The 27,200-nt window shown below is 40.5% G+C and overlaps 2 protein-coding genes across 4 annotated transcripts in view; one reads left to right on the top strand and one right to left on the bottom strand.

Moving 5' to 3' along the window:
• ppp1r10 (protein phosphatase 1, regulatory subunit 10) overlaps positions 1-6,584 on the bottom strand; it is a 30,128-nt gene extending 23,544 nt beyond the window's left edge. The window contains exons 1-2 of one of the 2 annotated variants that reach the window (XM_048519877.2): positions 6,194-6,584; positions 483-704 (exon numbers count right to left, since the gene is read on the bottom strand). The gene's annotated coding sequence lies outside the window, so the exon portion shown is untranslated. The remainder of the gene's footprint in view (positions 1-482; positions 705-6,193) is intronic. The other variant, XM_048519875.2, reaches the window with a different exon arrangement.
• An 823-nt stretch (positions 6,585-7,407) lies between these two features.
• mrps18b (mitochondrial ribosomal protein S18B) lies at positions 7,408-25,246 on the top strand. 2 transcript variants are annotated; one of them, XM_048520260.2, is made up of 8 exons: positions 7,408-7,567; positions 7,786-7,924; positions 15,775-15,901; positions 17,465-17,562; positions 18,840-18,908; positions 22,052-22,118; positions 23,858-23,917; positions 24,933-25,246. In XM_048520260.2, exons 2-8 carry the CDS (start codon positions 7,856-7,858, stop codon positions 25,154-25,156), a joined length of 714 nt encoding a protein of 237 aa, XP_048376217.1. In that variant the 5' UTR covers positions 7,408-7,567; positions 7,786-7,855; the 3' UTR covers positions 25,157-25,246. The 2 variants fall into 2 exon arrangements, with proteins under 2 accessions (XP_048376217.1, XP_059495540.1); XM_059639557.1 differs by having other exon boundaries at positions 7,408-7,924.
• The last annotated feature ends 1,954 nt before the right edge of the window (positions 25,247-27,200 follow it).

Genomic DNA, 27,200 nt, shown 5'->3' with positions numbered 1-27,200 from the left:
ATGTAGTGCACAAGTCTACTGCCTACTAGACAGTCAGAGCTTGTGTTTTGCTGATTTTATGATTCAAAGAAGCAAGCTTGAGTATTTTTTGGGAGGATGGAACAAGTAGGCATGCCTTACAAAGGGTATAGAAGGCCTTGGTGAATCACAACTGTAGACTATACCATGTGCAATCACCCTACAGAAGGCCATTAAACCAATAAGCAGTATTGATAGTCAGATTTTACAATGCAATGCAATTTAGCTTTTGCTTCTAATATGGTAGTGTCAATGAGAGGCCAGACCCGAAACACAGGGACTGTCACCAAGGTGTTAAATGCTCTGGAATCACTCAAGGACAAAAATGTTGTGCAACAGCCAGGTAGATGGAGCATGTTTAAAACAAATGTTCAGATCTTGTCATTTCCCCAACTGAAGTGTGAAAAACTAGCCCTATAGAGAGGGTTATGCAGTGAGATATTATGGTCTATTCACGATGCAACCTCAGCAGCATTTTCAGGTTGTGCAGTTGAGCTGGATTCCTGCAGACAACAATGCAGATCTTGTCGACTCCTCTCTTGTCCCACAAAAACAGGTACAGTAACAGATAGCAAGGACACGGGAAGAGTCAAAACAGTGATCGCCTGCAATTCAGCATCAGCTACCAGAATCAGTTGAATGCAGATCTCCAGCTGCCTGCTCAAAACGTCCATGGGTCTGGGAGACTACATAAAAAAGGGGGTGAGGGCGGGGAAAGAGATAATTAAAACTTAATGTTAAAATTTGACTGCATAATGCCCATTCTCGACAGGAAACCTGTGCACAACTTTTGAAACTGTTTATGATAACGTATTACTAATATGTATCCAAGTTAAAAACCTGTCTATGACAGAAAGCAAATGCTAAAAACTTTTGATTGGCTTATAAAAGCAGTTTATTTATGAAACTATGTTGCCAAATTTGCCGAGGATGAACTTGAGCAAAATGTCAGAAATTTTACAATTTTAACTGAGGGTCTAGATTAAACAATACCTATTAGAACTGTTGTGCCTCAAATAAACTCTGCAGTACTGTATACAAATTACTGCCTGAAAATTAACATTTCAGTATTTGATTATGTTGGGTTCTTTATCAGAATAAAGAATACTTGTAAAGTCACAGAATTTCTGGTCATTGTATTGGTAAGAGTGGACCTCAAACAAATCAGGTAATTTGGCTTGAGTGTTTGTGGGAAACTGAATCGCAAGTTCAAAGCAGCACTGCTGTGCAATAATCATGCCCATGGCTAGAAACCCAGAATATGACTAGCTACACCCTTTGTGGAGGCAAGCCAGAATTCAGCTTTATACTTCAGCACTGAATACCCTTCAGCTCTAAGCCAAAATGAAAGCATTGAAGCTGGTGAAAATATTCCCTAGAAGTTTGCAAATTTATCCATTGACCCCCTACTAGATAAAATATCCTTTAACATGTAAAATCTATTGTAATTATTAGGCCATCTGAAGAAGCACTTCAATTGTCTTCAATCAGATCATTCATGAAGTGCTCATCAATCGCCAATACACAAGTATAATTTTAATTTTTGCCAGAGAACAAGCCTAGCTACTTAAGATTTTGAAACTTGACCCCTTTCAATGAAAATGTAACATCTATTCAATTTTTTTAATCTTGCAATTGAGGCAATAACTCAACCTACAAACAAGCAGAGATTTGTGAAAAGAATGAATTTCAAACTAGTGATAGGAACATGGGACACAGTTTTTGACACTTACCCAGAAATACCAAGTGTTTTTAACCATAATTAGTATCAGCTACAGACTTAGAATGCATTTTGCTTTTGTATTACTAAACCAATGCATTATTCAAGTCTCCAGCACATTATTAAGGCCCACTAGCATTAAGACCAACTCCAAACTGCAGATTGATTAGTTTAAGCTGAATTTGGACTTTTACATTGAAGCTAAAAGAGGAAACCCAACTGCCTTGTCAGTTAATGTAGTTAATTGGTGTGCATCCAGTTCAACAGATTGAGACATGTTTGGAAAAAGGGTGAAACTACCCTGGACTCTGATCTAGTCAAAAATATTGGCCTAGAGAAATCACTTATAGCTGGTCTAAATTACACTAATAAACACCCTGCATACTGCAGGTTTATTTTGGGCACTGCTGTACTCAGACCTATGAGCCAGGCAGCAACTAAAGAACATTTTACAGCTCTCAAATCCCAAGTTACTTGGGTACAATTCTACTTTGTAATGTAAAGACTACATGTTTTAGATTGAATCAAGATTATAATGGAATCAGCTGACATTTCAACATTGACAACTAAAGTGTAGAGGGCAAGGAATGTTTTTGTCACCTGAATGGATCATCTTTCCAAGCATCAAATACGAAAGAGCAAGTTTTAGCTGCATTGGTGGTGTAGTTCAAAGGTGAATTAAAATATATTATCAGTCTACAGAAAATGCAAAACACCAAATCTGAATTGCATACATAAACCAAAATTAAAAGCTATCTAATTGTTTTACAATGAATTGACCTATTTCAATAATGCACAGAGCCTTCTATTGAATGGCTAAAATTAAAAGCAGAATTCAAGTAGTCCAACACTAGTGGGTACTACACTTTAGCGACTTTGAGTAGCAAGCTTCTTCCAGGAAAGATTGTACAAGATAGGCAAAGTAAAGCCATGAGCTTTACAAGCCAAAATACCCATTTCAGGCTGACTAGATTGGTGTTTAGAGCAGACAGAAACCATTAAGTACACAAGATATAGACGCATAGCTATTGACTTAGCACAAGTGCTGAGGAATGGCATTGATGTTATCTGAAAAAGGCATTAAAAACTTGCAGTATTCTGCAGTCACATGCACAATTTCAGCACAGTTGGATGGTGCTCCCAATGAAATTGATGCCAAGCAATACACCACTTGCCCATGGTGATTCCATATTTCCTATTCACTTGTAATATATTTGGAGCAATGTGCAGCTAGGTTAGTAAATACAAACCTGATGCATGTTACTGTTGTTACAATGTGTTGTTAAATGAATTCACTTGAACGGTTCAAAGATGGTGAGTTTGTAGTTTTGCAAATGGCTAATTCACAAGGGAGTTAAATTGGTCACATGGACAAATGCTTGTGCTCAAATGGCCACATGCCACCTACCTTTGGTTTTATCAAAAGTGTGCTGTCGTGCTTAAGTTACACTTGATTCATCATAAAGTGGAGCTTTTAAATGTTAACCCCATAATCTTTTCAAAAATTAGAATGGACATTGGCTTGCAGGAACTCTGATTAGGAACCAGCTTATGAATCTAGCATCCAGTTGCTTGTCAAAGATCACTGGTTTCCTGTAACATACTGCACAAACCTGATGAGTGCAGCAAGAAACCAGTTTATATATGGTTACATACATCTTCCACCACCATCGCCCCCACCCACCCTCACGTGCATTATAAAAATTACATCAGATACAATGGAATTCTACAAGTACAAGGTCTATTTTATCATTTAAATTAGACAATTTTTTCACAAATGAGTTAAGTATCACTGAACATGTTACCACCAGGTCACTGGAGGGGATTTAGGCCAAGGCTAACTAATTCAACCACATGTAGGGTTGTTACATAACAAGACAAAGCTTGTCTTAGCCGAGTTGAGTTGGTATGCATTGAGTTCTTACCTTCACAGGTGCACTAAATGCTTTCTTGACCTACCTCCCTTTTTATATAAGAAGGTAACAGGACGGCTTTCTTGCTACCTTACCCAGAGCTAACACGGGTTGCGAATATCTTCGCATTAGATATCAAAACCTTTACACAGCCCTTCAACTGAATCTGCAGTACCCCTGACCACTTTCAGAATCAAGTGTGAAAAGGGAGCAGGGGGAAGGGAGCGGAGGAAATTAGCCCTGCTGTCGGGGGGGCACTGACGCCATTTCTTAATACACTAAGGGGAAAAGAGAAAGAAGTCTGAGTTAAAAATTGAATTCAATTAATGGTCTAGAGTTTACACTGCCAAATTCATGTAAATGCGCTGCACGTTAACCTGTACGGCTGTTAACCCATTTGAGATCAATTTCAAATAACCCCACCATCTCAAAGGTTCTTACAATTGCTATTAAAAAACCCAGCCATTACTCAAATGTTGAAAAAAGGTTATTTAAAAATCAAATTTCAAAAATATAAATTTGATAGATTCTAAAAAATATTCTACTGTTCTATGGAAGACATGGCCACCAATGGTTAAGTCAGGCATGGAAACAGACTGTGAAACAAGTTCTTGTGTAGTTCACTGGAACAATGTCAACAAAGCCTTTTTGCATGCATGTATCGAATATTTCACCATGGATTTGTTTTCTTTTGCAGAACGGCAAACATTACACGTTCAAGAAAGCAATGAAGTTGTGAAATGTAATTAAGGTCAGAAAGGTTTGCTTACCAGTTTGCATGTGGCTGTCCCTGATGAGTTTTTAAAGTGCAGGATGTTTTAGCTTCACCTCCCCCTATTCATCAGCCCTACTTGTGCTGGGAAACTAAACAGTACAAAAGCGTGCAGACATGGGCACTTAATTCCTATATGAAAAGTTAACCGCTTCCCATATGAAGATGCTCGCTGCAAAGAATTATGCACCTATTATGGAAAACAGTGATCATTAAGTTATGGCCTGCATGAATTTACATGCTGCCCAGTGGTAACATGGTTACAGGTACTTTCTCCATGAACAAAATCATAAATCAATTTGATCCAGAAGTTGATTGATGCTGCTAAGTAAACTTACTGCCCCACTGCTTTGCATTAAAGCGGACATTTTCCAAACCGATTAAATGCTTGCAGGTAACCAATTAAATAGGGAGACTAATTTCCCCCCCGCCCCCAAAACAGACATCAATCAAGTCCTTCAAATCACAATGAACTGTATATTTAACACAAAAAAATTCAAGATTCCTTGAACATCAGAGCGGGGGGGGGAAAGTAAGAAAGAATTAATGTCGAAACACTTCTGAACTCCACACGAGTGGAGTATATAGCTAGCAAATTTTTCATCCAAATCGCGGGTGACTAGCGGGGACTTTTTCTAAAAAAAACACGAGCATTTGGTCGGAAGTGGGGGGGGGGGGGGGCGCTTCAAGGTTGGTAGCAGTTTTAAAAAGTGTTTGAAAGAAATTTGCCATCGGTTCGAGAAAGAGAACAACTGCACTACCAGTTTTGAATTGAGTGGGCTACGGCGGGGGGGAAGAGAATCAAGTCTTTTCAAGAGGTTTGTTAAAAAAAAAGTCTCGATCTGGGCAGGCTTTGTTTAAAATAAGCTAGGGTGTCAGCTGGCTTTAGGGGTTAAGACAGTTGGCGCGGGGGGGGGGAGAGGGCGAAGAAAAGGAAGGGGGTTTGAAAAGCCGGCCGGAGGGAGAAAGAGGAGGTGGAGAAAGGGGAAGGTCGAGTCAGCACTGATGTCATCCAGCCTCGCCCTAGCCCTGTCCTTGTGCTGGCGTATCCAGCGATTGGGGGGGGAAAAAGGGTGTGGAAAAGGAACTGACAATGACCACACAATCAGGCAGCGCAACGAGGGGGTGGGGGTAGAAGGAAGGGGGGAAAGGGAGAGAAAGAAAGACAACATGGACTGCCGCCGCCATTTTACAACGACAACCCGCCGCCATCTTAGGGAGGCGACCTCGAGAAAAAAAAAGCAGCAGCTTGAAGTACAAAAAGGGCGTGAAAAAAAATCAAAAAACAATTCTGCAGATCAACAAGGCGCTACCGAACATTTTTTTTTAAAAAAAAACGAGCAACAAACCCCCTCCCTCCCGCCTTCGCTTCTGATTTTTTTTTAGAAAAAATTTAAGACCCAGCACCCCTTTCATTCCCGGGAGATTTATTCACGGCAATCTTTATTTACAGATTGCCCTCACCGTCTCACACACACGCCGACTTATCGTACGTCTTTTTTTTAAAAAAAAAGGCTTTTTATTACCACTTTAAAAAAAATGACGCTCAGTATCAATAATCTTTTTCGTGCGTGTGAGCTCATGGATTTATCTCCTACTTCGCCCACCTTCGCTACATCCCCACCGTCATTTGATTTTTTTTTAAAAAAAAGCCCTTAAAATTATATACACCCAGCATCTTCATTTGCCAACCATCGCCGCCTCACTCCCACCCTCCCTCCCCCCCCCTTAAATTTCCATTCTCTTTTTGTTGCCAAAAGCGAAACTTACTATTAAAAATCTCCTTGACAGCGACTCGTTTTTTTTATGTGCAAACACAACACAATGTTGACAAATTTTTTGTTAGAGAGACTCTCATGACTTATTATTTTTTGTAAATTTTCATTTAAAAAAGGAGCTTATATGGGTAAAGTATATATTCTCGGTTTTTTTTTGCTGATCTGTCTCCTTCTTTCGTAAGAAGTTTCTCTTTGATTTTTTTTTGGAAAAAAATCGTTTTAAAAGAGCGAACACAAAGAGATCAGGTGTCCCAAGGTTGATCAAAACTACGTGAAAAATTGTTTTTTTTGAAGGTGCGGCTGTTTTTTTTGTTATCCTCACACACACACAGACAAGAGGCTTCTTTTGTCCGTCGTCTTCACCGAAGTGGGGGGATGGGGGGGAACCTAGAGTGAAAAAACAAACACAAAAGGAGGAACACAGTTATAAGCAAATAAGCAAAAAAAAAATCGAACACTCTGAATACGTTAAAAAAATTTTTAAGATTAGAAAAAAACCCCAGGAACAAAGCCCACGCAAACGACCTCGACCAAGCACACCCAACACGCACATACCTCAAAACAACGCTGGAATGGCGCAGCAGCTTGCGTCCAGCCTTTTATAGTGAGGACGCGGACGTCACAGTGGAATTGCGGGCGGCGGGGGGGGGGGGGGGGCGGCGGTCACGTGGACACGGCCGTTAGGGTTTGAATCTCATTGGGCGCATGGCGGCCTGACCGACTTTTTTCTTTTTTTTAAAAAAAAATTGTATCGCGGTCGGTTCTGCAAAATTGAAAAGTATTTTTTCCCCACCACCCCAGATTCCCCGTCCCCTTCGTAATTTGAACGTGAAATGTATTTGCAATTCGGCGAGGCAAAATAATCTGAAATAGATAAAACGCTTGAATACTCCACCGATTTCCTTCCGCCCCGCCCCACCAAAATTTTTTTTATCGTCTCCCTAACCCTCCCTGTCTCTTCCTTCCTCCCAAATTGGTGGGGGGGGGGGGGGGGTGGTGGATGTCTGTTATGTAACTTCAGGTGACGTCAGAATGAGTTGCAGAACGCCTTCGTAGCGTTGGCGCAGGCGCATTGGAATGATCCCGCTACAAAAAGCGTTTTCAACGCCTCCCCGCCCCTCCCCTCCCCCCGCCAGCATCATCTCATCCTCTTAAATCCTAGAAATTGTACATTTATTTTCCCCTTCTCCCGTCTCCCAAATCGGCGTTGTTAAAAATAAAAACGCACGAAAGGAGGCGATATCAAGGTCTCTTCAGTAGCACGGTCACGAAAACGCGTGCCACGTGACGTGCGTTGCGCTCCAATAAATGAAAACTATTTACCCTCGACCCCAGCCAGCCTAAACCAGAGACAGAATGAATGAAGGTGTGGCTCTTTATTTTTAAATAACAGCGTTTCTTAGAAATAATTCTCCCTCGGAGACGGTTTTTTTTGGAACGCGATGACGTCGTGTCGAAGCTCGTGCAGTTTTCGCCCCGGAGACCGTTTTTGTTCGTTGCGTTCAAAACAATGTTCTTTTGTTTTGAAATTTTTTTTTAAAGAAAAGGTCCTTTCCACCAGTGTGGGTTATTTTATTTTTGAAGGGCGAGTGTGAGTAGAGGAGGGGCAAAAAGCGACCGTGAAGTTGACCTTTCACCTTCGTAGCACAACAAGATGGCGGCGCTAGTGAGCCAAGTGAGGTCTCAACTCCGGATAGTGGCAGTGGTTCGTAAAGGGTTGTTGGTAAGACTTGTGTGCTGCTTTTCAAGAGGGACATTCTGTCTTATTTACAATATTATTGAAGATAGTGCCTGCGTAATCTTTCGCTTTTTAAAGGGCTAATGTTGATGTTGGAGGGTGTATGTGTCTTCCTTCTTCCCCCCCCCCCCCCCCCGCCGCCAACACTTCTTGCCGTTTTACAGACAAATCGACTTGAATCAGTTTATTATCTACCAACCCAAGGCTAACTCTCTTAATTCCCAGAATAACTGCAGATGTGTTCGGGTATTTGTGGTGGAGCAGATAAAGTGAGGTTATGAAGTCTAAATAACCATGGGCTGATTGAAGGCCTGTTCTAGGATGGACCAAAGGACCTTTTTCTGTGACCCTGTGACAGCAGGGAAAGCGTTCTTGCAGTTTGAATGGTACAATGGGGACCTGAAAGGTCATCTGACAGACTACAAGAGCCAAATCTGAGAGTTGGTAGCTTTATCTGTGTTGAATTTCAAGTGTTATATGGAAATACCAATTATGTGCTGGAATTTAAATGGAATTTGACCCCTTTTGTTTAGCTGAGTGTGCTACCGATAAGTGAAAAATCCTTAAGACAACATCAATCTGTTATCAGGAGCAAAAACAAAGTTGCTAGAAAAGCTCAGCAGGTCTGGCAGCATCTGTGGAGGAGAAAACAGACTTAACATTTCAGGTCTGGTGACCCTTCCTGTTCTGAGGAAGGGTCACCGGACCTGAAAAGTTAACTATTTTCTCCTCCATAGATGCTGCCAGACCTGCTGAGCTTTTCCAGCAACTTTGTTTTTGTTCATGATTTACATTATCTGCTGTACATTGGTTGTTATCAGTCTGTTATCACGTGTATGATAGACCACTCAGAAAAATTGTTTGCAGGCACGTTTCGGAACATTGCTTCTTTTTGAATTTGTATTGTCATAACGGTGATTGAATTTAAGTTTGTTGTGTTGTGGGAGAAACATAGAAACAGCAGCAAATTATTTAATCTTGAGCCTGTTCCACTATTTAGTGAGATTGTGATCGAGGTTTTTATTATTATAATTAATTGGGGAGAAAAAAACAGGAGATTGACACAAGGTAATTTTTTTGGAGTGGGTATGGGCACAAAAGGCCACATGGCTGGCTTCTGTACTGTAACTGTTGTATATCCAAACCTGTTGCAAGTCCCTTCATCCCTTTAGATTTACAAGATCTATTGAATTAGATCTTTTGAAGCTATTAGAATTTTTACTTGAGTTAGCACCTATTGTTTGATGTGGATGAGAGTTAGAACTTAGAACAATACAGCGCAGAACAGGCCTTTCAGCCCTCGATGTTGCACCGACCTGTGAACTAATCTAAGCCCCTCCCCTACATATCCCATCATCATCCATATGCTTATCCAAGGAGTTCCTGAATAACCTAGCTCTGTTAAAGGTTGTGCTCTAATATCCTAAAATCTACTCTTAAAACGCTCACTTGAATCACCTCTTAAAGTTGTACGTTGCTCAAGTTTGGCTTATGCTATCTTACAATTGTGTGTTTACTCCTTGTTAACCTTTGGCGATCTGTTAAAATTCTAGTAAATCTGCAATCCTTCAAAGATTAATGTATCCTTTGTGCAGTGTCTAGAACTGTACATAGTATCCTGGAGCACTGTCAAATCCAGCTTTGTATCATGTAACAAAAAGTTTCTGCCCTTGTAGTCTAGAACTTTAGGGAGATAATTTTTTCCATCAGTCTTTCTGGTTTTTGTTTCTGTCCCTGACTGCTACATTTTACTGATCTGCATAGAAGACTAAATCTGAATCAGCTGTCAGAAACGCTTCACTTAAAGGGGCAGCACTCCAAAAGCTTGTAATTTCAAATAAACCTGTCGGCCTGTAACCTGGTGTCATGTGACATCTGACTTTGTCCTCCCCAGACCAACAGCAGCGCCTCCACATCATTAGTAAATCTGACTGGGGGAGGGAGAGGGGTAGTGGTTGGGGGAGAAAGTAGCAAAGGAATCCAGGGATAGCAGAGGTGAATGATGGGACCAGGAATCTGGCAATGATGTTAGGAAGTAGGGAAAAAGGGAGTGAGCAGGTCATGGGGGGAATGTTGAGAAGATGGTTGGTTGTGGTTTTAAATCAGTCCAGCTTTTTCTAGCAATAATTGAGCTACACCAGTTGGAACCATTGGAGAGTCACTGGCAAACACAGCATTGGTGGCCCATCCTGAATGGCCTTTGAACTGCGTGACTTGCTGTGCAATTTGAGGACACTTAAGTATCAACCACAGTCATAGAGGCCAGCTTGGTTAAGGGTGGCTGATTTCCTTCCTTAAAGGGTGTTATTGATCAGGATGGGTTTTTATAACAACTAACAATTGTATAACTGTAATGATGTAATAACTTTATAACAGCTGATTCCAGTTGTCACTGCAGACACTATCCGATCGATTTGAACCATCTCAAAACGTTGGCCTGGCCCTCTGAATATTAGATCAGTGACATTATCAGCATACCTTAAATGCTGCATTATCTAAGGAATTGTGGATGGAGTCACTCTTTGGATTAGATGTTTGAATGAAAGCCTTGATAATCTCGTGCTACATCAAAGATATCAGTGAGCATATGAGCAGAAGCAGGCCTCTCAGCCCTCAAGCCTAGTCTATCGTTCAGGTAAAATCATGGCAGATTACAGCATATTTCCACCAATCCTCAATGACCTTTCAATCTTTTGCTTAGCAAGAATCATAGAAATTTATAGTACAAAAGGAGGCCATTTGACCCATTGTATCTTTACCAGCTCCTGAAAGTGCTACCCAGCTGGTCCCACTCTCCAGCCCTCTCTGTAGCCCTCTCACTTCACATTCAAATATATATCCAGCTCTCTTTTGAACCTTCTATGGAACTGGCCTCCACTACTCTCCCAGGCAGTGCATTCTAAATCCTAGCAACTGTCTAAGTAAAGTTTCTCCTCCTCTCACTCCTTGCCCTCATGCTGACCATCTTGAAATTATGACCCCTAGTTACTGACATACTTACTGGTGTAAACAGAATATACTTCTTTACCCAGTTAAAATTGTTCATAAGTTTGAACGCTGCAATAAGGTCACCTCGTAATCTTGTCTACTCCAAGATGAATGAGCCCAATGTCTCTAGACTTTCCTTGCATCAAAAATCCTTCACTCCTGGTATCATTTCTAGTAAATCTTTGAACACTTTCCAGGGCATTGATATCTATATATCGATCTCTGCCTTTAAAAGTTCAGTCTCTGATTTTTGAAGAAAAGTTCCAAAGACTCCTGTTCCTCTGTGGTGATGGAAAAAAAAGCCCTCATCTGTTTTGAATGGCTGTTCTGTTACATAATACATAAACGGTTACCCCTATGTCCAGATGTTCCTGCAAGTGGAAATATTTGTTGCACGTGCACCTTGCCAATGCTCTCAGGATCCTGTGATTTTCAATCTAGTCATGTCTTAATTTTCTAACGTCCAGTGAGTACAAGCCTAGCCTTATCCAGTCTTTCCTCATAATGCAACCCATCTATTCCAGAGCCTTTCCACATACAAAATGGCTGCATTTTGAAATTTGCTAAAGCAATTTGTGTACACAAATATGAGAAAAGACTAAATTGGTTCATTGAGCCTGACTCAAAAAAATCACAGCAACTGAATGAAGACACCCTCTGGAGTTCCACTCCATCAGCTATGCAGACTTCTGGGGAATTTGTAGGCCATTGCAGGAGTGGGGGAACAATGGAGAAATTCCCAACTTCTCTTTTACCTGTGCTGACAGCTCAAAACTGTGTCAGTGAGTCACTGTTAACTGGCAATTCGTTACTAGTATTATTAATGCAAAGGATGGCCAGGAGAATCTACTGATCTCTTGCATGATCCCTCCACTTTCTAAGGTAAATAATTTGGTCACACATTCTGGTGCCTTCCAACATATTTAGTGTTTCAGTGAAATTGTTCTGAAGTACAGTCTTCTCTCTCTCTCTCTCTCTCTCTCTCTCTCTTTTCCATCCCCCCTCCCTGCACTGCCACCAACAGACCTATCTATTGTCATACATAAAGGCTGTTAGATTGTGGGATCATTCTAGTGACCCTCCTTTGTATCTCCCAGGGCTCAAAAACTGGACAGTTCAGTCTACATATGACATAATCAGGGCTTTTGTAAGGGGCCACTTTTTTTCATGTTGGATTATAAACATGAATGGTGGGTGGATTTGTTATATCATGAACTATGAGAAGAATTTTCCAACTTGGAAGAAAAAAATCAAGTGATGCACATTTTTGGTTGATGAAAATAGTGTTGTTTTTGGGGTGGTGTGATCATCACATTATTGCATCAGAGTGCCACTACTAGTTCTTGAGTTAGGAGAAAACAGCCTGATAAACTGCAGCTGGACCAATCCATGGGAGGTTGTTACAGATGTGTAGATGTAGAATAGCAAAGACATCTGGACCCAGCTAAAAGAAAGCATCTTTGTCTATATTATTGCTATTTAGATGTTTTCAAAGTGGGTATAGTTTACGTTGTGAACAAAAACAAAGTTGCTGGCAAAGTGCAGCAGGTCTGGCAGCATCTGTGAAGGAGAAAACGGGGTTGATGTTCTGGGTCCGGTGACCCTTCCTAAGAACATCTTCAGATGCTGCCAGAACTGAGCTTTTCCAGAAACTTTGTTTTTGTTCCTGATTTACAGCATCCACAGTTCTTTTGGTTTTTATATATTTTAAGTTGTGTAGTGGTAGTTTAGAGATAATTTATTCTTCTCTGCCATTGTCAAAGTTAATTTTATATACAGTAGGTGGAGTCATTTTCTGTTGATGACAAAACCTGATGTGAATTGCTCATGTTAGGAATAGCAGTCAATCAGGTGAATTGATTTGTCTTGATCATTAAATTGGGTAACACATTTTGTGGTGACTTTTGGTATGCATCATTCATGGAACAGTGTCAGGTAATGATTGTCTCCAACAGGAGAAAATATTATCATCTAACATTGTCATTCTATGCAATTATGATCGCTAACCCCACCTGTTGTCTACTCTCTGTCCTGCCACCACAAATACTTCCCAGCACTGCCAATATTTTGGGGAATACAATTGACCAGAAGGTTAACTGGACGTGCCATTACCAATAGCGTGGCTATCAGAGGAATTCAGAGGCTGGGAATCCTGCAGTGAGTAACTCACTTCCTGACTCCCTGAAACCTGACCGCCATCTACAAAGCACAAGTCAGGACTGTAAAAGAATGCTGTCCACTAGGCTGATGCATGTCCAGCAACACTCAAACCTGACACTGTCCAAGCCAAAGTAGTTACTTGATCAACCCATTTACCACCTTAGATGTTCACTCCCTTCACTCATCCTCATCATCTACAAGATGCATGACTGCAACTCACTTTGACAGCATCTTCTAAATTGGCTCTACAACTAGAAGGACAAGGACAGCAAATATGTGAGAACATCATCACCTGCAAGTTCCTTTCCAGGTCGCAGAGCATTCCTCAGAGCTATAATTACATTTCCTTCATGGTGACTGAATCAAAACTCTGGAATTCCTTTCCCAATAGCATTGTAAGCGTACCTACAACACATGGACTGCAGTGTTTCATGAAGATACATCACCACCACTTTCTCAAGGGAAAATAGGGATGAGCAATCAACACTCACTTCCCAGAAACAAATATTTAAATGGGGTCCTCATACTCATGCAGATCTTGTGTTTATTGCAAACTTGTAGAGTGTACCAACAGCACATTCACCTCACGACTGAATGTAGATTTGTGAGCAGCCTGTGGTGTCCTTGTCTGAATCATTGATCCACCACTAATAACTGGTTTCCACATATTCAATGACGAGCCTCAGTCAGTTGGGTTGCAATTGGTTACTCAATGCAGGATCTGGTCTCCTATCCCACAGCTCTGTTCGCTTTATAAAATGGCACATAAACTGTGGGAGCTACTTCCTACCCACCAACCACTATATGAATAGTTTGGAGTGATGCTTTTTTTTCTTGAACAGAAATGATTTTATTTATTATGGCCACATTTACCTAGAGTGAAAAGTTTTCCATGCAGTACTGGCAGATCATACTTTCCAAAGTGCATTAGAGTAATAGAACAGAGTGAGGAATACAATGTTATGGCTGCAGAGAAGATGAACGAAGAGCAAGATCAACATTAAATGTAAAATTTAAGAGACCCATTCAGAAATCCAGTAGCAGGGAAGAAACTGTTCTTGAATCTCTTCCTATATGTATACAAACCTTTGTATCTTCTGCCTGATGGAAGAGGGTGGAAGAAAATCCCACCAGGGTGGGAAGGATCTTTGATTATGTCAGTCCAGTGTTTCCTAAATTTTCTGGGTGAATCCAGTCTGAAGCTTCCGTGAGCAAGGCCCTGCATCCAAACTTGGTTGTACCTACACACTGGCTTTTTACCTTTCACAACTATCGCATCTCCTGTCCTCTGGCTAATCCATTTTTACAGTTCATGATCTTTACTCTCCCTTTGTCATCAGTCTCATGTGTTACAACAGAGACAGACAGCAAAATCAAACCAGCCTTGCGATCCCTGTATTCACAACACTATAGAATTAAAATATTTAATGACCTTCTAAATTGAGTCCAATAGTTCTGAACCAGACTTTGTGAATAACCGGTACAAGACACCAGTTTATAGGTTAAACAAAAGATTTAACAATTTATTAATAATGCAGCAACTTTAGCAGAGAAAAGTTAATCAATAAACTAATCTAATCAATGTCAACAATTTCAACTCATACGTATTTAATTCTAGCCCTTGCTCACAAAGAAACTAGGGATAAATCAATGAAAAATTAAGTGGATTGTAACTGGTCAGTTCACTTAAGCAGTCTGTACAATCTGTAGTGTCATCAGCACATATACCTTGCTTGGTTTCTGACAGCATCAATACATGCAAATATCTTCCAACAGGCTCCAAGGAATAGCCACCTAATTCTTAAATTCTATTCTCCAAACTTTCAATAAATTGATAAAGAGGGGACAGCCAGGAACAATCAGACCTCTGTCCCAAAACTAAAAACAAGTTCTAGCTGCCCCCCCACCTCAAGAGGTCCCAGTAGATCTTTAACATCTTTAAGTACATGAATAGGAAAGGCCTGGTTCGGCCACATCTGGAGTATTGTATCCAGTTCTGGTCTCCTCATTACAGGAGCGATGTGGAAGCATTTGAAAAGGTGCAGAGGAGACTTACTAGGATGTTGCATGGAATGGAGGGAAGGTCTTATGAGGAAAAGTTGAGAGAGCTAGGGTTTTTCTCTTTAGAACAACGAGGGATGAGAGGTGACTTGATAGAGGTGTACAAAATGATCAAAGGTATAGATAGAGGAGACAGAGGCTTTTTTCCCTAGGGTGGAGGTAGCTATTACAAGGAGACATAGTTATAAAGTGAGTGAGGTAGATATCGGGGAGATATCAGAGATAGGTTCTTCACCAGAGTGGTAATGGAGTGGACTGCATTGCCGGAGAGGGTAGTGGAATCGGCCTCATTAGGGGCATTTAAGTGGCTATTAGATAGACATATGGATGATTAGTATAAGGTAGGGGTGGGGGTTAGATAGACCTTAGGTTTAGGATAAAGGTTTGGCACAACATCATGGGCAGAAGGACAGGACAGCACAGCACAGCAAAGACCCTGTATTCTACGTTTGGAGGTATGTATGGGCCAAACGTGGGCACGTGGGACTGGTTTTGTATCAAGCGTCTATTCAGCACTGTTGAGACGATGCAAGAGGCCGTGAACAAAGAGGCAGGAGTGTCATCCAGGATAGGATTTTGTGTTTCAGTGACTAAATTTCATTGTTTTGTTTTTCCCTCACCTGCAGAGTGCAATTCCACAGCAGAAGTTGCTGCAACCAGTTCTCCAGCCGTTCAGTACTGGATCAGACCAGATGACTTTTGACCTCATCTCTCGCTACAAGGAGTGCCCTTGGGAATATCTGCAGAGCGAAGGTGTTTGCTGCATATCTAACAAACAAGTCATGCTCCATACTGGCTCCACCACTGTGAACAGACAAAAAACTGCTGAGTGATGCAGAATGGTTTGCAGCAATTTGTTCAGACTGTGGGTTTCTCTTGCAAGTTGTCTCAGGCTGTGCTGATCACTCTTTGTAACCAGAATGACCTATGATATTTAAGTAAAATATGAGGGCTTTCTTAAATGTATGAATGTGGGCAGAGAACTTGACATTAATGAAATTGTTGCTCAGTCACTGAGAGAGCTGGTTGCAGGATATGCTTCACTCTGACCCATTGTGGGGTGTCACTTAAAGAAGTATGGGTAGCTAGGCTCTCTCTTTGTCATGGACACTCTGCATCTCCGGATATGTCTGATCATTTCTGTCCTGGATTTAGTTCTGTATATGATTGATGACTTTGTTATGTTAACCATAGCCTTTTGAAACAGTTGCATTCTGATTCATTTTATTTGTGCTGACCATTCAATGGCTGAGCATTTGAACATCAAGGAGATTCAGTGATTATGGCTATTTAGAACTTTAATTTTTCTTTCTGCTAGTCTGGTGGATCTCTGATCAGGTGTAAGAGTGTTAACAAAATGTTGGACAGTGAGGGATTAGCTGAGATAGGTCAGACACCATCCTTTCTTCCCCTCTGGGACTAGTGGGGCAGTGAGTCAGATTCTGTCCTTTGCCCTTTTCTCCACTGCTAGATGGGGTAATCATTCAGGTGGTTTATGCTTGCTTCATAGAATACAGCATTCCTGCTAGGGCCATAATCCCACCCAGGGCTTTGGTCGGAAAGTGGGTGTGAAGAGAAGTAGTGAATGGGCTTGGTTATTCCTCTTCATGACACCTCTTTCCCCCCCCCTCCACCGCCCAACACCAGTGGAGTTTCATAAGAAGTTGTTGCACAAATGGGTCATAGCCCAGATTTACTCCTCTGACATCTTTTAGAACACCCCTGATTTGGATCATCATTCAGCTTTTACAGACCCAGAACTAATGACGTGTTTTCAACCATAAAGAGTAGTCCTCAGCTTTCCAAGATGATGCTCTAGGTCACTCGTTCCATTTATTTTTGTCAGCTATTGCAGGATCTTTGTTGGGTGCGGGAAGAGGGATGTTTGACTGACTGTTAAGACTCATTCAATCAGGTATCAGGAAACTTGGCTGAGTTTTATTGACCACGCTCCCTGAGGATAGATGTGTCAGGCAATCAATTGCAGAGGATAGTCTAGATGAATGTGAGGGTCCAGATTTGGCAAATTTGCTCCCCACCTCCCACCCCTATGCACCTTCCCTACTCGCAACAACTAATTTTGAGGCACTAATTCACATGGGCTGAGAGATTATGGCCTTTATTATGCTCTGGCACTTTGCATAACACCTTTGTAGGCTTGCTGGCTGAGTCCTGTGGAAGTTGTGCTTGTGAATTGTAGATTTTTATTTAATGGCAAATTCAGAAATCAAAATTCTTCTGCTGAAAGATAGTGATTCAAGGATGCATTCCCTTGGCTTTAATTTTCCCTCAGTGTCTTTCTGTGTCATGTTGCAGAATACATTGAGCGTTATGGAAAACAGCCAGTCTGGGCTGACTATCGGAGGAACCACAAAGGTGGCATCCCACCTCAGAAGACCCGGAAAACCTGCATCGTAAGTTCAGCATGTTCATAGTAGGGCCGTTTACTTTTAAGTTCTGTAGGGTTTTTAAAATTCTTACTAACCCACTTGTCTTGAGTGCGTGAGCAGATAGATTAAGTTCAGAGAAGTTGACTTCATGAGTGGGCAGATCAAGAGGAGGAGGCGGTCCTTTAAAATTCAAACTATGTGGTTCAGAAATTAGAAAGTTCCTTTTGATGTAAAAGAGGAATGAAAGTTGGGAACTAGTGGCCAAAAAGGCACTGGAGTGAACTTAAATATTTGAGACAAAGATTAGTAAATTTTTATTAAAGGTGTTGAAATATGTAAAGACAAAGCTGACAAATGGAACAGTCGTTCCGATTGGGCATTATGTAACTGGAGGGCAATGGGGGCTTGAAATAAAAACACAAAAAATTGCGGAGTTGATATTTTGGGTTGGAATGAAGATTGTAGACATACAAGTTTCTTGCATTGTGATTGTTTGTCTAGTTCCTCTTTTTTTTTGAAAATTATTGTTAATCTCTTCTCTGAAACAATTTACTATGGTTTAAACAAGCAGCCTCCTCTGCCTTCAAGCTATGGTTCTTTTGCCTTTTTTTTGTCATCCCTATTCACTGTCAAAGTCCCCCGTGATTTTGGATAGGTTCAAGTTCCACTTTCACCTTCCTTGAGAAAACTCTCAGCTTCTCCCTCCTATGTGCACTGATGTCCCCTATCCTTTTGTATGTTCTACTCTATCCTCTGCATCCTCTCAAGGCCTTCCTACAGGTGTTGTGCGCAGAAATGCTGTACAATGAAGGTGCCGGTATTTGGTGAAAAGATGATTGTACCCTCCACACTTTTGTATTTTGGTTACTTTATTATTGAAACCAAGGATGCTATGTGATATTTTAACAGCCTTCACAGCTTGGAGTTATATGGACAGGAGGTGGGAGGAAGTGACTGCTCATGGAATAAGTGGCCTGTATCTGGAGTCAAAATGGAAAATGCTGAAAATATTAAGCAGATTCATTGTGCCCTGAAATGCTAATTCTGTTTTTCCAGAAGATGTTTGACCTGCTGAGTTCTTTCAACACTCACTTTTATTTCACTTTCCAGCATCTGGAACGTTTTGTTTTCGTGTCAGTGTAGCATGTTTTTGTGCTTTAGAGTCTGTGTAATTCTGCACCACTTGTGCTGCAACCTTTTGTCTGAAGAGGTTTGCGCGTGTAAATTGCCAGCACTTCCCCTTTCCCCACTGCATTTTTAAAATTGGACCATTTTAACAAATTACTTTTCTTCTTCTGCAGCGGGGTGACAAGATCAGTGGTAATCCTTGCCCCATATGTCGAGATCCAAAGATTCAGGTCGACCCCAGGGTGAGCATTTTCGTTTCGGACAAAGGCCTATTTTTATTGATTCAGACAATATGGCTGATTCTTACAAGTCTGCATTTACAACATTTTTTTTTCCTGATTTCCCTGAAAAGTGGGTAGTTGAGGCTTCAAGTAAATGGCTATGACTTCCTAGGCTAGATTTGATGGGCTTTTGGAGTGGACCAGTAGACCAAGTAAAGTTTGCAAACTCCTCTTATGCATGGAGTTACACAGGACAGAAACAGAAACTCATCCATACTGACCATGTTTACCAAGCTAAACTAGATCCATTTGTCTGCATTTGTGCCATATACTTCTAACCCTTTCCTATTTGTGTAACTGTCCAAACGTTTTTTCAACGTTGTAACTATACTTGAATCTACCAATCTACCAGTTCATTCTACATGTGAGCCACCCTTTGTGTGAAAACCCCTTGGGTATCTTTAAAATCTTTCTCTTCTCACCTTAAAATTATGCTATTTAGTTTTGAACTCCCCCTACCCTAGGGAAACTGCCTTTGCTATTCACCTTATCTATGCTCCTCATGATTTTATGAATTTCTGTAAGGTCATCCCTCAACCTTCTCCACTCCTGAGGAAAAAAGTCCCAGCCTATCCAGTGTCTCCTTTTAATTTAAACCCTCCAGTCCCAGTAACACCCTGGTAAATCTTTTCTGCACTCTTTACAATTTTTAATAACATCATTCCTGTAGCAGGGCGGCCAGAACTATACAAAGTACTCAGTGGCCTGACTAACATCTGTATAGACGCAGCATGATGTTCCAACTCCTATACTCAATCTTCTAATCAATGAAAATGCCACCTTGACCACCCTGACTACCGGCGACTCCACTTTAAAAGAACTGTGTTCCTAAACTCCTCGGTCTCTCTGTTTGACAGCACTCCCCAGGGCCTTACCATGAAGACATGTGATGGTCCTGCTGATGTTTGTCTTACCAAAGTGCACTACTTTGCATTTATTTAAATTAAACTCCACCTGCTAGTCCTTGGCCCATTGGCCCAATTGGTTGCGATTCGGTTATATTCTCAGAACCTGTTTCACTGTACCACCAATTTTGGTATCATCCACAAGCTTACTTGCCACGCTTTCTAAATTCTCATCCTAACTGTTCATATAAATAACCAGCAACAGTAGACCCAATTCCAGTCTCTGCGGAACACCATTGGTCACAGGCCTCCAATCCGAAAAACAACTTTCTACCACCACTACCCTCTATCTCCTGCAGTCAAGCTGATTTTTGTATCCAGTTGAAAAGCAAGGTTTTCACAGTGATAATTTTTAATACTGACTGCCCTCTGGGGGAATGTGTGCCATTATGGTAATGTGAATAGACAAGTAATTTAGAAGCCCAGCTGAATGGTCAGGAGTCATGAGTTCAAATCTTGCCATAAAAATGGAGGAATTTAAATGTAATTAATTAAATCTGGAATAAACTGCTAGATAAAGTGCAGGGAGTTGGAGTTGAAAAGCCCATCAGCCATGATTAAATGGCAGAGTGTACTCGATGGGCCAAATGGCCTTACTTCCACTGCTCTGTCTTATGGTCTTATAGATGTGAAAAAACTCCTGGGCATTTGTGGAAGGAATCTGCTGTCCTTAGCCAATGTAGTCCACGTGACGCCAGATTCTCAACAGTGTGACTCTGAACTGCTGTCTGAAAGGCCTAGCAAGGCTCATCACCTCTAATTTTCTTCCCTGCTGCGTGGGCTCTGACGTTTATGTTCCGCAGAGACTTTGGGACTGGAAGTTAATGCTGCAGTCAGCATGCTGACATCGATTGTTATGTACAGAACCCTGAAGTGGCTGCATAACTGAGAATGTTTCTCATGACCATCTGCTCAAGGGCTGGGCAATAAATGCTGGCTTTGCCAGTGCTGTGAACTCCTTGAAAATAATTCTGTAAAAATTCACCGTTGGCATCTCACACATTCTCATCTAAGGGTTCATGTCTCTCTGAGCCTCCTCATTCCCGTACCTGCAATTGCCTGCAACCTTCTGCAATCTCTCAACTCTGTATCATTAGGGCCTGTGTCTCAATTGCCTTGGCCTTGTGCTCTGGAATTCAATCCATGAACACTGTAAACTCTCTGTCTAGGTTTTAAGAAATGAGTTAAAATATAACTCTTTGATCAAGCTTTCAGTCATCTGTCCTGATAACCTCCTTGTTGTTGAACTTCCAATAAATTTGCTGTTGGCACGACTTAACTGTGAAGGGTGTGCCAATAATTCACAGGCCATCCCAAAAATCTAAGTTTCAAATTTAGCTGAGGGGCTGCTATTTAGTACAGTTCACACCAGATTTTGTCATTAACAGAAAATAACTCCATTTATTATAAACACAACTAATTTTAGCAAATTACAGAGAATCTATGACTGTGCAGCTTATACTCCTTCAAAAGTGCTAAATGCATGTGTGCTTGCGCACATACTCACATTTGAGATAAATTAGTTGACAGTATAAATGAAAGAACATCAAACAGCAAAAAAGGGTTCCACAAATCAGAAGTCCAGACCAAAGTTAAAGTTATTTTCTCTGCATCATTTTTGATTCTTAGCTGTTCTCTGATGGCTGTTCTTTGATTTAATGGTTTTTCACCCATACTAGTGACAAACTATTGGTGATTGGAGATATTGAGAGAATTAATAAGTTGAATCTTCTGTTTCTCTGGAAAAGACAGGAAAGTGACCTGATGGAGGCCTCTTAAGTGTTAGACAAAGTTGACATGGAAAGAATATTCCTAATTGAGAGAATCCAATACAAGATTGTTACTGATAAGTCCAAGAGGGAAATTAAAAATTTCTACATCTAGAAGATGGTTAGATCATGGAACTTGCTACTACAAAAAAAATGGTTGATCTGAATTGTGTAAGAGCTCCCAATAAGAATACATGAGAGAAAAGTATAGGGAGATTTACTGATGAGTGGAATTGGCAGAAGATACTCGACTGTCAAGTAGCAGCACACTTTGTTGAACTGAGTGTCCTGTTACTGTTCTGTATCTTCCATGTAATTCAGGATTTATGATAGTATATAATTGATAGCACTACAGCAAGGCAGAGCATATGTTGAGTTAGGTTGTCTAGATCATCCAGTGCTCATTGACTCAGAGTTTCATTTCCTACAGAATGTGAAATTACTGGAACAGTTCATTTGTCCTCACACTGGGACCATATATCATCCGACCAGAACTGGTAAGAATCAGATTTACCATTTCTTTGTTACTTTTAATACACAGAAGTTTGAAACTTAAAATATGTTCTCAAGTGAAATACATAGCGCACAGTCTGCTGTTCAAATAAGGTACCTGGCTTATGGTTGAACCTGACAGACCAGGTGGTCAGAGTTTCACAGGTTGATTTTTAATGATCTTAGCTATGGATTGGGAGTAGTTTCTAACTGAGATTAGTTCCTATCATTTCTCCCTCTGGGTTGAACTGGGGCACTACTCAGACATTGTACTTTTAGGAAAACAGGAGTAAGCCATTCAGACTGTTGTGCCTGCCCCACTATTGAATACAGTCTTGGCTGCAAACACTTCAGTGGTTTTTACCCATCCCATCCCTGTAATGGTGTTTCCAATTGTTAACAGAAACTTCTATCTTTAAACATACCCACAGGCTAATTTACCACAGCCCTCCGAGTTAGAGAATTCAAGGTTCACAACTCACGTAAGACAATTCCTCCTCACCTCGGACCTAAATGGCATCCCCCTTTTATTTTTGAATTGTGCCTTGTTGCATTTACCTTGTCTCACTTTTTAAATACTTTGTAGGTTTCAATGAGATCACCTTTCTCATTTGTTGAAATTCTCACCTGCAAACCCAGTTTGATCACTCCCTTCTTGGGACAGCCTAACATTTTAGGAACAGGTCTGATGAACCTTTTTCTCAATCCCACTGTGGCAGTAATATTTTTTTTCTGAGCTAACAAGATCAAAACTGCACACTGCAGGTGTGGTCTAGCCAAGCTCCTATAAAATTGAAGCAAATCTTCACTCAAAATCCTCTTACAATAAAGGTTAATCTTCCATCGGCTTGCTGGACTTGCACGTTATCCTTTGGTAATGTATCTACAAGGACACCTGGGTTTCATATTATATTTCACTTGCTATGCTCTTGTCAATTCACTAAATCCTTCTGAAGCTGTTTATCTTTTTTTGCAACATTCCTATTTAGCTTTATTGCATCCAAAAATTTGGACGATTAAGATCTATTGTGAACTGCTGGGGCCCAAGTACTGATCATTGTGATACCCCACAAGTTGCAGTCTGCCACCATGAGCATGACCTATTTATTCTGACTGTTAACCAATCATTTAATTATGCCAGAACATTATATCTCTTGTTTTAATTTTTCTGAACAGTTTCCTGCAGGGAACCTTTGCTAAAGTCTTCTGACAGTCTAATTTTACTACCTCTGTTGGATTCCATCAATTTTGTTAGTAACAACTTCAGGAAAGCTCCCAAGTTCATCAAACACAATTTCACATTCACAAATCCATGCTGTGCCAAATCAGATCACTATCATTCAAATGTCTACTTATTACATCTTTTCATAATACATTTTAGAATGTCCCTACTACTGATGTCATGCTCCTAGGTTGATAGTTCCCCGTTTTCTTTTACTTCCTCCTTTAAATAGTAGGGTGACTTTTCCTACTTTGCAACATGCAGGGCCTGACAGTTTTACCACCTTTCAAACCCATTAATTTCTTCAGTATAATCATCTTAGCATTGCTGATTTTCTTAACATCTCATTGTCTCTAGCTCTGGGAAATTTCTTTGCACTTCCTCTGTAAAAACAGACACAAAGTAATCATTTAGCTTTTCTCCTCTTTCCCTTTTATAAATTCTTATCTGAACCAAACATTTCCTTTTTACCCATCTAATTTCATTCTGTTTGACTGATAACTTCATCTTATTTGGTCCTAGGTGTTTGTATGAAACAGTACAAGAAGTTGACCAAAGCAATACAAGATGCGAAGGATCATGGTAAGTGATCTGGGCCATAGGGATACAAAAGGATAAGATGAAAGGGTTATGGAGAAATCCTAATCCACCTACATTGTGAATTATTTGGATTGAAACTTCTGCCATTTAAACCAAATCACTGTTTGACCCCTTGGAATCTAAAGACACATTGGGATGCATGCTATTCTCTTCATCAGTAGGACAGGCATTCAATTGTAGCACACAGGAAATCATCTTCTGCAAAGCTTGTTGAAGAGGAGTGCAAATTCTCACTAAAATATCATCAGTTTGACTTTTCTTTTCAATGATGCACATTGCTGCCTTCTTACAACTTTTTGTTTCTAACTATTTCCCATTCTGCACAGCTCCCAAAATTCTATCATCTTCCAAATTGTTGATATCCCTAATTTCCTTCAAATATAATCATTTCATCACAGGTAGCAACAGATACCAGTCCTTAATATCTCCCATGGCTCAGTGTCAGGACATCTTGTGAAGGCCACTTGAGATATTTAATACAAGCAAGTTGTTAGCACTGGAGGTGATGTTTTGTAAAGTGCCTTTTTCTGAACCAGACAAAGATCCTGAGTTACAACTGTTTTGTGCTGTGCATATTTCTAATCAACTTGTTCAAATGTGTTAAATGCACCTTTCAGAAGGTAGGACTTGAATCCAGGCCGCACGGCTCAGAGCTGTAACTTGAGTAGAACAGCGGTCTCTTGGGCTAGTGATTGTGCACTCTTGTAGGGCGGTAACAGTGTGCCTGAGTTCTTGTGCTGTACTAGGTAATGCTTGATAGTTGTCATCTGGTTGTCCAGGAATGAGGACTGTGTTAATAGCCACTTGACTTCAAGTTGATCTGTAATCCTTAAAAATGTTCAAGTGCATTGGCTCAATTTATACTTAAAAAAAATTTAAATTTACTCTTTACAAGGCACAGTTCCTGACTGGTGTAATATAATTTGCTCCTTTAGGTCTGGCCCCTCACATACATAGCCATGTCCTGCTCCTAATTCAGCTTTGCACCTTGTTGCAGGTTTGCTTGGATTCCAAGTCCCACACATTGAGATCAATCTGGACAATTACTCTGGCTCACATGGGGCAGTGGGCACAACCCCACCCCCACCCAGACAGGAAGGTCCTTGGTACAGCTGGTACGAGTGGCAGGATCCACCTGAGAAGGAGATTACTCGGATTCGCAAGATGTACAAATCCTTCCTGAAAGAGGACATTGCTCAAACTTCAACTAAAACAACATAGCCTTTCAAATGATCCTGGCACCTATTAATGGCCATTTGGGTGTGTTTCTAGAGCATGCTGAAGTTTTGAATAAAATGTGAAAACACTCAATGTGGCCTACTCACTGCCATTCATAATGGATGGGGAACTGATAGTTGAAATATTAAACAAAAAGTGACCAAGACAGTATTTACTAAGTCCAATACAACTTAATTTTACTACCTGATGGTTGTGGCAGTGTAATTTGTAAGGGGGTGTAGAGATGGTACCTGGGATTGGTAATATTTTGGACAGCATAAGTTTAAAAGGCATTCAGAATTTAAGTAATTAATCATCAAGGCTGCATATTGAGGACATGAATAATAATAATGTCTTGGTTATATTTCACTACACTTATAATTTAAATATCTATCCTGACTAATGTGAATAGTATACATCCCGATGGTGGATATTGGCAAAGGTAACAGTAACTTCCAAAAAGGGAAATAAGTTAACTACACAATGGTAGATAAATTGCAGGACTCTGTATAGTAAAGAGCCAGGAGCCTAGAAACCAATTGATGTCTACTGAAGAGACAGTGGAAAGGTACTGAGGAACACCAGGAAAAAGTTAAGAAAGAGGGCGCAAGCTGAGTCAGGCATCACAACAAATAACCAGCCAGTAAACAAAACCTATTTACATGGTAGTGCTGTAATCATTTTACCACCAATTTGTTGAATCTCATTCTGATAATTATTCAGTACTAAAAAAAATCAATGCAGAATGTGTCAGCTATGTTTCTTTAGTGTAAAATAATTTTAGTTGTATGCTCTCTAGCTTTTTTTGTGGTATTTGTTCTCAATTAAAAAGTGGTCAGTTCTACAAAGCAAGTGCACTAAGTTATTTATACTTGGCACAAGATTAGTGCAAATGCAAAGTTTTCTTTGACTTAAAAAAAAAATCAAGCCCACTGTGCAATCCTAAAATGTGACCAAAAGTGAAACTGCTGCCCAATATTTAGCCAAGTCACTTGAGAGATTAAGCTCATACCACATAATTATATAATACAGCAGGACATAACTTGACATTTGGGAGCTTCAGATGCAAGTGACATTCCATCAATGATAAACAGAGTTTGTGAAAAGACAGGTGATGGCTACTGGGACATCCCAGACCACTTCTTCCTGATTCACTTACCATCTGCTGCACTTCTCCCCTGCCACTCCACTTACAGAAGGTACAAAGTGAATTGAATGCTTGGATAATGCAGCTTAAACAATACCTCTGTTTCTAGGACCAATTTCAGCAGTGTTGATACCTACTTCAGTGTGCCTTTATACAAGTACAGTAATTCAAATTTGCACATGAGCAATCTCTGACGCCACTGGGCTACTGTAGTACTGAATTTCAGTGAGTCAGAAACCCTCAAGTCTCTTTTAAAACATGCTGAATTCTGAGAAACCAGTATGCCTGAACTGCTGTAATGCAATGAACAGATGAAATGGGCAAGAGAACATTTTCTATATTTAAGTCCAAGATGCTTCCAATTTTGGTATCTGCACTTAGCTGCATAGCCATTAAGATAAATAATTAAATGTGACTTGTACTCCTCTGGATGGATGGCAACCTTAATTCCATGTATTCCATTTCCATCTGAATGAAAAACTATCTAGAGACTTAACTCACAGTACTGATCTTCCTTTTGGTAAAAGTGGATGCCATCAAAGAGCAAGGTCACATATCTGCTATTCACATGTTCCATTATAATACAATTCCATCATGAAAGCACTTTCATAGATTGGAATTAAGTTACATCCGTAATCTATTCTGCTCTGATATTACACTCAGCAGTTCACTGTTACTGTCACTTCTGTGGATAGGTTGGAACTTAGCTTCTGGTTAATTCATTTCAAGCATGTCCTGCAGCCCACAAAGGTGGTCAACTTTACCACACAAGTGGCCACTGGCACAACAGAAGCCAAGCCTTGCATTTTTCATGGTGTCTTGCTAAATCACCCTCATTCAAAAGGGAACTGAAAAGGTCAGACTGAACTGTCAAGGAGCAGCTTCCTATTTGGACTGTTT

Source organism: Stegostoma tigrinum, chromosome 34 (assembly GCF_030684315.1).
Source record: "Stegostoma tigrinum isolate sSteTig4 chromosome 34, sSteTig4.hap1, whole genome shotgun sequence".
Classification (NCBI taxonomy): Eukaryota; Metazoa; Chordata; class Chondrichthyes; order Orectolobiformes; family Stegostomatidae; genus Stegostoma; species Stegostoma tigrinum.
Note: the sequence above shows the minus strand (reverse complement) of the source record. Positions and strands in the feature narration are given on the sequence as shown.